The 13,485-nt window shown below is 54.0% G+C and overlaps 6 protein-coding genes across 6 annotated transcripts; 4 read left to right on the top strand and 2 right to left on the bottom strand.

The window, feature by feature from the left end:
* Positions 1-139: 139 nt before the first annotated feature.
* Positions 140-3,515, top strand: DSM5745_10436 (putative nitrate reductase; the record flags this gene model as incomplete). The annotated part of the gene is made up of 4 exons (XM_026752452.1): positions 140-448; positions 500-2,489; positions 2,536-3,429; positions 3,475-3,515. The coding sequence occupies 4 exons, from the start codon at positions 140-142 to the stop codon at positions 3,513-3,515; spliced, it is 3,234 nt and encodes a 1,077-aa protein (XP_026598895.1).
* A 615-nt stretch (positions 3,516-4,130) lies between these two features.
* DSM5745_10435 (uncharacterized protein) lies at positions 4,131-4,856 on the top strand (the record flags this gene model as incomplete). Its single annotated transcript, XM_026752451.1, has 1 exon — positions 4,131-4,856. One exon carries the CDS (start codon positions 4,131-4,133, stop codon positions 4,854-4,856), a length of 726 nt encoding a protein of 241 aa, XP_026598894.1.
* Positions 4,857-5,050: 194 nt separating this feature from the next.
* On the bottom strand, positions 5,051-6,292 carry DSM5745_10434 (putative endo-1,3(4)-beta-glucanase; the record flags this gene model as incomplete). Its single annotated transcript, XM_026752450.1, has 1 exon — positions 5,051-6,292. One exon carries the CDS (start codon positions 6,290-6,292, stop codon positions 5,051-5,053), a length of 1,242 nt encoding a protein of 413 aa, XP_026598893.1.
* A 770-nt stretch (positions 6,293-7,062) lies between these two features.
* On the top strand, positions 7,063-8,799 carry DSM5745_10433 (GMC family oxidoreductase; the record flags this gene model as incomplete). The annotated part of the gene is made up of 1 exon (XM_026752449.1): positions 7,063-8,799. One exon carries the CDS (start codon positions 7,063-7,065, stop codon positions 8,797-8,799), a length of 1,737 nt encoding a protein of 578 aa, XP_026598892.1.
* A 272-nt stretch (positions 8,800-9,071) lies between these two features.
* Positions 9,072-10,151, top strand: DSM5745_10432 (uncharacterized protein; the record flags this gene model as incomplete). The annotated part of the gene is made up of 1 exon (XM_026752448.1): positions 9,072-10,151. One exon carries the CDS (start codon positions 9,072-9,074, stop codon positions 10,149-10,151), a length of 1,080 nt encoding a protein of 359 aa, XP_026598891.1.
* Positions 10,152-12,250: 2,099 nt separating this feature from the next.
* DSM5745_10431 (oxidoreductase, short chain dehydrogenase/reductase family) lies at positions 12,251-13,242 on the bottom strand (the record flags this gene model as incomplete). The annotated part of the gene is made up of 4 exons (XM_026752447.1): positions 12,251-12,340; positions 12,410-12,707; positions 12,782-13,077; positions 13,195-13,242. 4 exons carry the CDS (start codon positions 13,240-13,242, stop codon positions 12,251-12,253), a joined length of 732 nt encoding a protein of 243 aa, XP_026598890.1.
* Positions 13,243-13,485: the final 243 nt, after the last annotated feature.

The following is a 13,485-nucleotide window of genomic DNA, read 5'->3' as shown; positions in this document are numbered from 1 at the left end:
CAGGGAAAGCCGATAACTACGCAGATGCGAGTCCCTTGTCCGACTTTCATCGTTCCCATCTATATAGTATCCGCGGACTCCGAAGCCACGAACACCTTCACAATCTACTAATTGCATCCTTTCAGACTGCTAAAGCATCATGCCAGGCCTCACGAAATCCAAATTCCAGCACCCAACCTCCGTCCCGACCTTCCATCCGGGCTCAACGCCCCACGAAATCGCCAACGAGCCGGACTGGTCCTTGAAGGGGTGGCACAACCAGCACAGAATTGGCTTCCGGAACGCCAGCGGTCGGTACGCAGGTATTACACACATCGGCGATGAACTAGCTGAGGATCCGGACAAGGTCCGTGAGGCGAAGGAGAACATAAAGGAGCTGAAGGACAAGGTGCGGAAAGGGGAACTCGTGGATTTTCGGGAGATGATTGAGGATGAGAAGAGGAGGGAGGTGCGTTCTTGACTGTCAAGTTTGCTGTAGGGTAACTTACTGGTTATGTAGACGTTTCATCTGAAGCATCCGGGCAAAAGACCGCCGGGCTGGCGATATGTGCCGAACTTTACGGAGGATTGGGTGAAGATGAAGCAGGATTGGCCGACGAATGTACGACGGAAACAGAAGAAAGAAGAGGAGCACGGCGAGAAGGAGAGGCAGGAGAAAGAGCAGAAGGGCGAGGGCATGGCGGTTGGAGGCGAGAACGACGAGAAATATGGCTACATGGTCGACGGGGAACAGGAGGATAGAGCGAAGGCAGGAGAAGAAAAGGAAGACATGGACGGCGAGCAGGAGCAGCCAGAGGGCAAGGATGACAATAGCCGAGGTGTAAGCGAGCAACAGGATCAATATACCCCGGAAGAACGCGCTTTTCTTCGAGCACTGCAGCACGAAAAGGAGCACAGTATCCACCTGAAGCAAAACAACGGCAAAGGGAGGTCGCCGGCACAGAACAACCCCTACACCACCATCGACGAGGCAGACCAATTCACGCCCGACAACTGGGTTCCCCGATCGCCGGAGCTGGTTCGACTAACCGGGAAGCTCCCCCTAAATGCTGAGCCCAATGTATCAAGGCTCTACAACGCTGGCCTAATCACTCCAAATGAGCTGCACTACGTCCGCAGCCATGGCCCTGTCCCGAAACTCGTCTGGGAGTTCCACGAGATCGATATCGAAGGTGGCCGGATGAAGCTCAGCATGGATGACCTAACGACCAAATTCGACGTCATCAACATCCCCATCCTATTGGCCTGCGATAACACGCGACGTCGCGAGCTGAACATGGTCAAGTCCACAACGGGCTTCAACTGGGGTCCAGGAGGCGTGGGCTGCGCATACTGGAAAGGACCGCTGCTTCGAGACGTCCTCCTTGCCGCCGGTGTACCGGAGCGCATGCCCGACCAAGACAACCAACGGTATTGGGTGCATTTTGAAGGAGCCGACGAGCCGAGCGAGGGTCGTTATGCGACATCTATACCATTCGAACATATCATGGACCCCAAGAACGACGTGATCCTGGCTTATGAAATGAATGACATGCCGCTACCGCCAGACCACGGATACCCTGTCCGATTGATGATACCGGGATACGTTGGAGGGCGCTGCGTGAAGTGGCTACACAAAATCTGGATCAGCAACAAGGAGAACGACTCGCACTATCATATCTATGATAACCGGATGCTGCCGACTTTTGTGACGGATGGAGATAGCGAATTTGCAAAGTTGCTCTTCTCGCATCCTGATACCGCGTGCTATGAGCAGATCCTGCAGTCGGTCATTGCTAAGCCGGCCCAGGGCGAGAGGATCGCAATGAGCGATGCGCGGAAGGGGAATATGTATCGCATTGCAGGATTCGCGTATAGCGGAAGTGGCCATCGTATACGTCGTGTGGAGGTATCTCTCAACGGCGGCAAGACATGGCTCTACTGTATCCGCCAATATCCTGATTGTCCCGTACGCCATGACAACAAATTCTGGACGTGGGTTCATTGGTACGTAGACGTCGAAATCCTCCAGCTCGCCAAAGCGGAGAGCATAATTGTCCGAGCTATAGACAGTTCGAAAAATACTCAGCCTGAACATCCGCGCTGGAATATCTCGGGCTCAATGAATAATTGCTGGTACGTCGTGAAGCCAGAGATGGTATACGACGAGGACGAGAATAACACGTCCCAGCTGATGTTCCGGCATCCAGTTGAGCCTGGAACCGGAGACGGGGGCTGGATGGAGCCAAGTGCTGAGGTACAGATGAAAGCAGCGAAGCAGGATGCGTCCGCGCCGCAAAAACAATTTACGCGCGAAGAGATCGAGAAGCACAACACTGAGGAGGACTGCTGGATTGTCGTCAACGATAAGGTCTACGACGCAACTAGCGTACTGTCCTGGCATCCTGGAGGAAGCGCGCCGATTCTTGCCCATGCAGGTAGGGTTCACCACGAAACGTCAGAAGAGTACGCGAGTATACATGACGACTACGCCACGCAGAAGCTACAGGGTACGTCTTCGCCGGCCTGGTCTAGACTATCACTAACAGTACGCAGAGTGCATCCTAGGTGTCGTAACCGACAAAGCAAAGAATTTCATCGAGAAAAACGCTGAAGAATCTAGGAAACAAAAGGACCAGTCCCCCGGAACAGACAAGCAAGCGTTACAGAGGCACCGCTGGGTCCCTGTCAAGTTGACCGACCGTAAGGAAATCAACCGAGACACTCGCATCTACACCTTCGAGCTCCCCAAAGGCAAACCCCTGCTGAACATCGGCGCTTGCCAGCACATTGAAGTCGGGTTCCACCTGAACGACAAAATGCTCATCCGTCCTTACACACCAACCCGTCCGCTTCTTCCCCCGCTAGAGGATGAATCTAAGAAGAATGACAAGTTAAGCGAATACCGCGACGGCCAGGGCTCGTTTCAGCTCACTATCAAGACCTACTTCCCCAACGACGATCAGCCAGGCGGCGCAATCTCCAACATTCTCGACGTCCTGCCCATCGGTGAGGATGTCGATATCCGCGGCCCAACGGGCGACATCGTCTACGAGGGCTTCGGTAACTTCACTGTCGCTAGCCAGAAGCGTACATTCAAACGCGTATCACTTGTCCTCGGTGGCAGTGGCATCACACCGGGTTATGCACTCATCGCCCGAATTCTTCTGACGGAAGGCGACAAGACCGAGATCCGGGTTATCGATGCAAATAAAACGCCTGAGGATATCTTGTTACACGACGAGTTGATTCAATTCGAGAAAGACCGGCCAGACCAGTTCAAGATTGCGCATGTAATCGCAAGCCCGGGCGATAATTGGGATGGGCTGACGGGGCATGTCAATGAGAAGATTCTCAAGGAACACCTGTTTGACCCGAAAGAGGAGAATGTGGTCATCCTCTGCGGACCACCCATGATGATAGAGAAGGCGGTTTTGCCAGTTCTCGATGGTATGTCTACCTTTGTCTTGTGTGATGTTCAACTAACGGTGCCAGATTGGGGCTATGTCCGCGATGTAAACATGCTCGGCCTCTGATTCGCCCATGTCGAACAATGCCAATGATGGATGCCTAGGCAGTCCCCTTGGATGCGGGGGACAAGCCTGGTCTGGGCAGTTGCCCTTATGTCTCTAATAGGCCCGCTAAGCCTGTGCTGTAACCCTCCCTCGTATTCACCGCAGATCCCCGCTCCTGCGCCCCAACCACCGCAGCAACCCTCCGTACTTCATCCTCGACCTGTGGAAGACAAGCAACCAGCAGCAAGTGGACCAAAGTCCACAGTGTCCCGTGCCCTGAGCACACCTGTCATAAAAGCCCAGGTTCTTGTGGTCGGGTGGCCTCAGCGCTTTTAGAGTCGCATCCTCGCCGAGCCCTTGCATGGCGCAACAACATCGGCGACATCGCGACTCCAATAAGAGCTGCCCGTGCCCTGTATACTAACCAGCTCGAGCATCGTCCCGTCCGCCAAGACACAACTTGCGCTCCTCAGCCGCGCTGATCCTTGCAAAATGCCAGCATAACCACGAGATGTGACACTGGCTCAAACGCTCAAATACTACCGTACCTTCCGCTGCCTGATCCTCATCTACCTAATCCCCAGCTCCAATTCAACTCATCTCAAGCCTAACTGTCCTCGAGATAATCGTCACACAATGACACCACCAACCCCCCTCCTCCTCTACCTGGGCCTCTCCGCCCTCCCCCTATCCACAGCATGGACATTCACCTGGCGCGACAGCACCGGCAGCGCGTCCACAGAATCCGGCACCGGACCCAGCGCCTGCATCCCCGTAAACCACGCAAAGGGCCAGCTCTTCGTCGCGGACGGCGAAGGCGAAGCGGGCATCAACATGCTCCTCTTCAGTAACGACCAGTGCTCCGGAGAGCCAGCGGGGATGGCGACCGAGTCGTTCGCGAAGGAGTCCAGTGTCGATCTCAAGGGGTTCCAGGTCGTTGAGTATGAGGCGCCTGGTTCGAGTACAGCGACGACGACGACGGGGAGCGATGATCTTGATGGGACTGTGACGCTGCCGACTGTGCCTGCGACGACTGGGAATGGGAATGGGACGGTCACTGCGACGAGCACGGATGACGATGGGGACCAGACGGTTACGCTTCCGACTGTTCCGGCGACGACGACGGATGGGACGAGTGAGGCTGAGCCGACTTCTACGGCTGGTGGTGATGGAACTGAGACGGATAGTGCGACTACGACGACGGGTAGTGACGAGACGTCTTCTACTGAGCCGGCGCCCACGGACTCGGACTCGGCCGGTGGTGAGGAAGAGCCGACTCCTACGGGCGCATCGTCGAGACTTGTTTTCTCTCCGGCCGGTCTCGCTGGGATCGTCTTGGGCGCTGTTGCGTTCGTTCTGTAAATCCAGCATGGTGCAGGGTTTATGATGGTGGAAATGATCGTACTGGGGTCTATGATGTCTTTTACCCAAATGCTTCAATACCAAACGCGTGTCCTGAAATGAGATGTATTCCCGCTAGGTGCTGTACAAGTTCGCTTCATGAGAACAGTAGATGAGATGATATATCCAAAATAAACCGAGTAACCGCATCCGCTCTATCTCCACCCCCCGCGTGACCCGCGCGATCCACCATCTGAATCGTCTTGCTGGTGCCGTTCGGCCTCAAGCATCCGGTCAAACTCGGCTTGGGCGCGCTCTCGTTCTCTATGGGCATCGCTGCCTGAGTCTGCGGTGGGCTGTGCTCGTTCGTATCTCGGTTGCGACGGGTATGGGGATGTGCTTTGATACGGAGACGGGTTTCGGGATTGCATCTGATTTTGTTGCCGGATGCGTTCCCAGGCGCTTCCAGCCGACGTGGTATTTGTATCTTGGTGGACCGGTGCGATCGGGCTGGCGTCATCATCGAAGAATGAGGACTCCTTGCTCTCGTTTGCGGCGGGCGCGCCGTAGGTGTACGTTCCGGAAGTGGATGATGGCCAGGCGGACATACTTTGGTCGTTTGAGGTGCTGGAAGTGTACGTCTCGAGTCTCCTTGACGGAGAGGCGGACGTTTCTGCCTGGTTAGAGGGAGTAGTCGAGGGTAACTCCTCAAATCCATTCTCGTTGGTGTCCTCTCGGCTAAAAACATCAACCGCCTCCTTACCCTGCAGCATACGGGCATGGTCAATCAGAGCAATGCGCCGCCGATTGTCCGCCTGTTGTTTATCCGCATTCCTGAGATCCGCATTGTGTTGTTTCATCCGCGGATCATCCCTCATTCTCGCAACACCCTCAGACATTGACGACGCTACTTCAATGAGGCCTAAAACAATCGCCAAGGTAGCCGAGCAGTTAACCGGTGCAAATAAAGTCCGCCTCCACAAAGCCGGGTTCGCTTCGCGCATTTTCTTGAGTGTGTCCAAAAACCGATTGAAAAACTTCAGCGGGTTATTCTGATCGATTGGCGGTGCGTATTTCTTGAACGCTGCGCGAGGTTCTGACATTAAGATACTAGATGGAAATCCTAACCCAGCGCCTATCAGGAAAGCCGTTCGTGTAGAGGATGCCTGTTGGCTGGTTGTTTCGACGTAGAAGTCGAGCTCATCCTGCGTAAGTGGACGGTTGATGATGGCGCTGCCCACTCCCACCAAGTCTGAAACTTTATTACCGACGTGCCGGTGGTAATTTCTCGTGCCGAGGAAACCAGGGTAGCGAAAAAAGCCGGGGTCAAAGATCGAGTCGGGGTTCAACTTCACGCCGGGGGCTAGAACTGGGGATAAAGGGAAGGGTCTCTGGCGGGAGGCAAGAATGGCAATTCTTTGTGCCAGAGGGTCGTCTTCGGGGATCACTGAGGACATTGCGACGGTCGTGGGGTAGTGGGATGGCTGAACGGATGAGAGGTTGGAGTAGGAGAAGCTCCGAGCTCTCAGTGCGGAGTGACGTGGAGGAGCGTGTGTCACGTGATCACAGCCTAAGAGTGCCTGATTAGTCAACTCTTGTTCTGTTCTCTTGGCATCAAACCAGTCATCAAACCATGGTCTATCGCTAGCACAACAACAACCTCACCAGGCTGGGATAATCTCTCCGGTGCTACAATGGCCTACAACGGAGATCGCTCACTCATCTCTATGCACTTTTGGCTTATATTGCCGATGGAGACAGCTGGTCTCACGAGGTCCTCAATGGAAGGTGTGAGGTACAGGGACCAGGTTTTGTACAACTCCTGACATGCGGAGATGACTGCGTTGGTGATTATCATGTCCATGTGAGAGTATTCCAATTGTCTGCAATTTACCTCTCTTCAAGTGCCGAGTATCCTTGATAGAGGGCGAATGGCAGTGTGGCCTCGATTCGATAGAATGCCTGCAAAGCAGAAAGAAGGAAACTGGGCTCTAAGCCACACCTTCTACTCCAAGCAACCTGGAACCTGGGGAGGCAGCGAAGCGATGTGAACTGGTTACACGGCAGCGGCGTGGGAGACACCTTCCCCATCAACTGAGAGCTCGTCATCCATCCGATCGCTGCAGGTGGGAGGAATCCTTTATAAGGACACCCCCCCAAGTCACAAGTATCTGTTTCTCGTCTGTTGTCTATCTTCTAATCTCTCATCCACCATATCCTGTCCATGATGAGATTTTTCAATCTACTTCTCGGCCTCGCCTGCACCTCTTCCGCCCTTTCTTGTGTGGCGAAGCCCAAGTCTTCTTGGAGCGACTATGTCATTATCGGTGCTGGCCCGGCTGGATACGTCCTTGCCACTCGGCTCTCAGAAGACCCTGGAGTGACAGTCACCCTCCTTGAGGCTGGACCAGACGGCGAGAATGATCCAAACCTCTATACCCCCGCATTCGCCGGTCGACTCCAGGGCTCCAAATACTCGTGGAACTACACTTCTCAGCCGGATCCGAGGCGTGGAAATATCCCAGTACGCTTTCCGCAGGGCCATACCCTGGGTGGTGGTACATCAATCAACTTCATGTCTTACTCCCGCGGTGCTGCCAGCGTTTACGACCAGTGGGCGGCGGAGTCGGGAAACCACTTATTGAGATTCGAACATCTCATTCAGCAGTTCAGGATCTCGACCAACCTAACTGTTCCGTCCGACATCGACTACAACATAGCTGCCAATTCCTCGGCCTACGGAAGCGGCCCTGTGCAAGTGAGCTACGAGCGAAAGAACACTGGGACTGAACCGTTCTGGGGCGATGCAATGGCTGCGAGCATATCGTCTGCGGTACCTCTTATTGATCCAACGGATGGGCGTGCTCTCGGCGAGACAAAAGGCGGGCCGCATACCATCGACATCCGGACCGGGCGACGGTCTTCTGCACAGGCAGCTTATGGACCTATACTCGCGACTAGAGCCAACGTCAAGATCTTGCCGGGCTCCGAGGCCACCAAGATTCAATTCCGGAATGGGCGAGCGGTGTCTGTCGACTATGTTTCGACCGAGGACCATGCGAACCATACTATCTGGGCGCAGCGGGAGATCATTGTCAGTGCTGGAGCGATCGGATCGCCCAAGTTGCTGATGCTCTCTGGCCTCGGTCCTAGGGACCATCTCGAGAAGCTTGGGATCGCCGTAGTCAAGGACCTTCCGGAAGTCGGCAACAATCTACACGATCATCATAATGCAGTCGTGATGGTTCAGATCCCAGACAACATCACCACCGCGTTCACACTTCGAGCAAACATTACTCAATTTGCAGAGGCCGAGGCTGAATACAGCGCCCACGGAACGGGTTTCCTTTCGCAGACCCAAACCTCGAGCTGGGTGACTGAGCGGCCATCCGATGCAATCCTGGACAGTATCAATGCAACTTTTCACAAGTCCCTTCCCAAGGACCGACCTATTCTATGGTATCAATATACAACTTCTCCCATGGTCCCCGACCCGCAGAATAAGAATATCATTTCCGGGTATGTGAGCCTCATTCAACCTGAAGGCCACGGATACGTTCGACTTGCGAGTGCCGACTATCGTGACGCACCGCTCATTTACGCCAATTACTGGAACTCGGATGCCGATCTTGCCTTGGAACTTTATGGCTACAAAAAGCTACGCAGTGCAATGGCATCTGCCATCCTCGCACCCATAGTCCAAGGCGAGCTCTTTCCCGGACCACTGGTCCAGACTGACGAGCAACTGCTCCAGGCAATGTTTACCAGTGCATGGCCCTTCCACCATCCCAGCGGAACGTGCTCTTTGGGCAAAGTCTTGGACGGCCACTTCCGAGTGCCCGGCATCACGGGCTTGCGTGTCGTTGACTCTAGTGTTCTGCCCTCTCAACCAACTTCCCATCTGTCGGGACCAGTCTATGCTGTTGCTGAGCTTGCGTCTCAAATATTGCGAGGATGGCACTGAGGACAGTCGACGGCTTTTTATAGACGTCTATCTTTCCCGCTTTGACCATCACTGGCGAATGTCTGGCCCGGGTTAAACCCCCGATGGCTATGTATCATTACTTTTAGTTCGGCGTGACCAGTATGTATGTGTTCGCCATGCACAAAGTCTATTCCCTTCAGATGATTCCAGCGGAAATGCGGTCCGGAGGGTCTGACTCAATATGAATTTGTTTCTTCTTCCCACAGCATCTTCATCATTCCTCACGATCCTGACCATTCCAACTGATCAGTATGGCTTTCTTTACTATCTCCAATAGACAAGCATCCCCTCTCGAGGCAAGACGCCTCAACAAATTCACCGACCACGTCAAAGGCGTCATGCCCGTTGAAGAGTACCTCGACCGAGTAGACCCCTACACCACCTCAACCCTCAGATGGCCCCGTCCCTTCGATTCAACTCCCTCGTCACCGGTAATAGTCCAACAAATCGAACCCCATCGCGAGGATATTCTCTCCATTCTCGATGCCCACAATCTCCCACCCCGAGCCTACCTCCGCCTTACCGTGCACTCCGTCACAAAACGAGGCTATCCCTCCGCAAGGCCTAGGACCCTCCTCTCCCTCACATACATAACGGACCCCTTCCATCGGCGTTCACCGCAAACACCATCAAAGCCCGAGATGGACACAGCCCGCGATAAAGTCGTCGAGTTATTGAAGACAAAAGGCATCGCGAACATCGACACCGAAATCGTCTTCACCAACCAAGCCTTCAACCCCCTCCTCTTCGACCTCCCAGATCCAGATCCCCTCTTCTCACCGTTCAGATACACCATCCGCCCAATTATATGCAGCCGCATCCTCCCAAAATACACAAACGCCTGGCAGAAGGTCGGCCTCTTCTACATCGGCCTCACCGTCGAAGATAACCTCAAGTACCCAACCCTCATCATCCCCGTCTCCCCCGGCACAGTCACGAACTGGGCGGCACTAGACCACGATATCAGGTCTCTGCTCAGGGATCAAGGGGTACCAGAATTCGACGTCGAGTTCTGGCCCGGCCCGCTGCGCGAGACGTGGAATGCTGACGCTGAGGTCGTGGACGAGTGCGATCGGAGCTTTCAACGCGTGAAGATCGAGGAGCGGGAACGGTGTATGAAAGGTCGGTGGCGCCCGAATCTGGATGTGCTTGATGGGCCTGCTAAGACGAGGAAGGAGGAGAAGGTGGGGGGTGATGAAGAGGCCGTTGACGAGTCTGGGCTGCAGGGCTTCTTCGCTATCCCGCGTTCTGAAGAGCCGGGGCGGTGTTTGACGCCATGTCCCCTACTTGAGGATGTGCTTGCGAATTATAAGAGTCCGTTTGTGGGTTAGATGTAGTCTATTGGAGATTTGGGATCTTGGGGGTTGGTCAATCTGTATCCGTGTCTTGATATCTTGTCGTTGGGTTATATTGCGCTATCTATTGAATGTGAATGATTCATGTTGGAATGAGCGACTTCAACTAAATACTCACATCGTCATGTTTTCCTCTGCTTGTGTCTTTACAATCAATGCTATTCCTAGCCGTATCCTAATGTACCATAATCTCAAGATTGCTCTTCTGGGGTCATAGTATCACTAAGGGTCTTCAATTCTCTCTCCATTCCACCCGGTTCACTTGCCCTTACTCTCGTCCCGCCAATATCTTGTAAAAGCTGCTCTTTTTGCCGGCCAGTGGATAGCGCACTACATCCCATCAGGGGCTTGGTCTTGCTTACCCTGCTTACCGGCCCCGGGACAGTCAGAGAGATAGGGCTTAGGTGGGGAATGCCTAGTTGGAGTACACTGGCTATATTGGGACCGTAGTACCAGTCACATCCACGAATACTGCCCAAGAGCTCTGCATTTTGTTTTTTCTTTGGAGACGGCGGCCAATGCCGAGTATCATCTATCGTACCGGGAGCCCTAGCAATTGTCCCAGCAATGGCACGGCCAGTGTTGGGTGGTGGCTCGATGGGCGGTCGGTGAGAACTAGTAATGCAATGATTAATTTCCATTTCGAGATGTCCTGAGGCAGATCCAGGAGGGTGTCATCTTCTCGACCAGGTCGCACGTCATGCCTGGAGGCGATTGGCCCGGAATGGATAGACGACGGCCCTCCTATCCACCAATATAACCATAACCCCTCTGTCAAGGATCTTTCCCAGCCAATAGAAACAGACATGGACGAGATAGACGAAGCAGACCAACTCCCCGTCCCAATCGCGTCTCCTAAACACGAACCCCTCTCCAAAATCTGCAATTGGGCCATCAAGTTTGAGCAAAACCCCAGACTCGCCTCCATCGTCTACCACGCAGAAGGGGACGAAATCACGTCCGATCGACGATTCTGACGGCATCAGGCGTGGGATCGGTTTTTCCGCATGAGTCGGCCTTGCTTTTCGCAAGTTCCCCGAATTAGAGACCAGACTCACATCAATACAGTCACATCAATACAGCCCTCTATCACCCCGCGAAGCAGCTCTTCCAGCTCTCGGGTGTATCGTACTTCACACCGTAAGATGGTGCCTTTTATACGCTCCAGGTCCCCTGGGATGAGAGCTCGGGGTTAATTCGCCGACATCCAAGAAGTCGAGATCGGAGTCGAAGTCGAAGTCGAACGCCAGCGCGTCCGCAAGTCCAAGCCCGATCTTTCTCGCACGAGCCCTGCGGGGCGTGCCGGGTGGTAGGCTGCCTGCCCTGCCCTGCCTTCTCTGAGAGAATATTCCTGGGAGAGTCGGGCGATCCTGACGTCTCTAGACCTGTTTCGCAGTTCTCGTATCCAGCGGACTATTCTTCACGCCTGGCGGAGGACGCACGCAAGGTTCGATATAGGGGCTTGGGGATGCGGCACTGCCCACAGTTCCGAACCCTCAGACTCAATCGCTTTCCGGCGGAGATCCTATTCCTGATAACGAATCAGCTGGGGAGCCTTGACGTCGTCGGAATTAGAGATGCAATGCGATGGTACTTGGGCGATGCGTACTGGCGCTCGCGCATCCCAGCGGACTTGTTCCATGAAGTCAAGGAGCAGTATTTGGTTAACCAGACACTGTATTGGGAGTTCCTCTGTGTCGAGTTTGAGCGCCTGAATTCGGATTACTACTGGGGACCAGAGCATAACGAGTTGCTAGGGAGGCCTTGGGTGCTGGAGCAACGGGATGAGATTGCGAAGTTTGTGAGTTCTTAGGTGCTAGTGACGTTGGGTTTCGAGAATGAAATAATCGATCTTGACCATGTTTCGTTGTCTTACGCTTGGTGGATGTAATCCTGAGCACTCTATAGGCTGGGTGAACCATGGCGGAAGGAGAATAGTTGGTATTCAGGCTCGTCTTCGTGACCATGTAATCTCGAGATTCGAACTATTCATTATTATTGCGTGGGTCATATCAACGCTGCTATCTCGGCAGAATGAAACCTTCACGCTTGCATCTAGGCGCGTGCGAGATAATCTACCACTTCTCAACGTACGGCCTCAGGTCCAATTCGAATCCAAACGTCGTACGTGGCTGCGTGTGGAGATGCCAGTAGGCGTCGGCAATCTACATGTCTCATTAGCATCATATCACCACCTATTTTGTATGTAAAAGACGAAGGAAGAGTGTACTTACAGCGTCAGGGTCAAGCTTGCCATCCGGATGCTCATTCGCCCACTCCTTCGTCCGTGGAATATCAATCACGCCGTCGATAATAACGTGCGAGACGTGCACGCCCTTCGGTCCGAACTCTCTTGCCAGCGACTGCGCCAGCGCACGGAGGGCAAACTTGCCCGATGCAAAAGCAGAGAAGTTCGCAGAGCCCTTGACAGACGCGGTCGCGCCGGTGAAGATTAGGGTTGGCGGATATTGCAAGCCGGTGGCCTTTTGGAGAAGCGGAAGGGTGCTCTTTGCGAAGTTGAACGCGCCAATTCTGCATTCGTCAGTATGCTCTTTGCACAACATTCTTCTCCACGCAAAGGTGCAGAAAAAGATAAGGGAACGCACCCCTGACTCTTAAACCCATTCGCGAACTCCTCCTCGGTCAGCTCGAGGAACGGCTTGCGCACGAAGCCGCCGCCGGAGTTAAACACTGCTGCCGCAAGAGGCGTGTCCTTGTGCTGCTGGGCGATCTTTTCAAAGGCGGTCTTCACGCTGGCGCTGTCCGAGACGTCCGCGCTGATCCCGAGTGCTTGGCCGCCCGACGAGTTGATCTCGTTCACGACGCTGTTGTAGTTGGAGGGGTTACGGGCGAGCACGACCACGGAGTAGGCTTGGGTGAATTTTCGGGCAATGCTCGCTCCCTAGACGTCTGTTAGTATCTAGTAGGAGGACAGTTGGAGATAGGATGAGCTGTGGGGAAGGGCAAGACTGCGACGGTGAGGGGTAAGTTGGTAAGCAGCGGACATGGATGGACGTACCGTTCCAGGGCCGACACCAGCGACGATTGCAAAAGGTTTGGTGGCCATTATGCTGTATTGATCAAGTTGGAGCTGAGTTGGTATTGGTAAGTGTATGACGAGTAGAGTAGATCCGACAACCCGCGGGTTGCTGCCTTTATACCCCAGAGTTGCAGGGCAGCCAGCAAGGTGAGTAATCAGATCATGAATAATTGAGACATATTTCGCACGATGTCGTGATGTCGCGATCCATGTTGTCTTTGATTTATAATCATCGGCTTCAAACTTAAGACCGAGGAGCTCGAGATGTTG

The sequence above is a fragment of the Aspergillus mulundensis genome, assembly GCF_003369625.1.
Source record: "Aspergillus mulundensis strain DSM 5745 chromosome Unknown scaffold_15, whole genome shotgun sequence".
Taxonomy (NCBI): Eukaryota; Fungi; Ascomycota; class Eurotiomycetes; order Eurotiales; family Aspergillaceae; genus Aspergillus; species Aspergillus mulundensis.
Note: the sequence above shows the minus strand (reverse complement) of the source record. Positions and strands in the feature narration are given on the sequence as shown.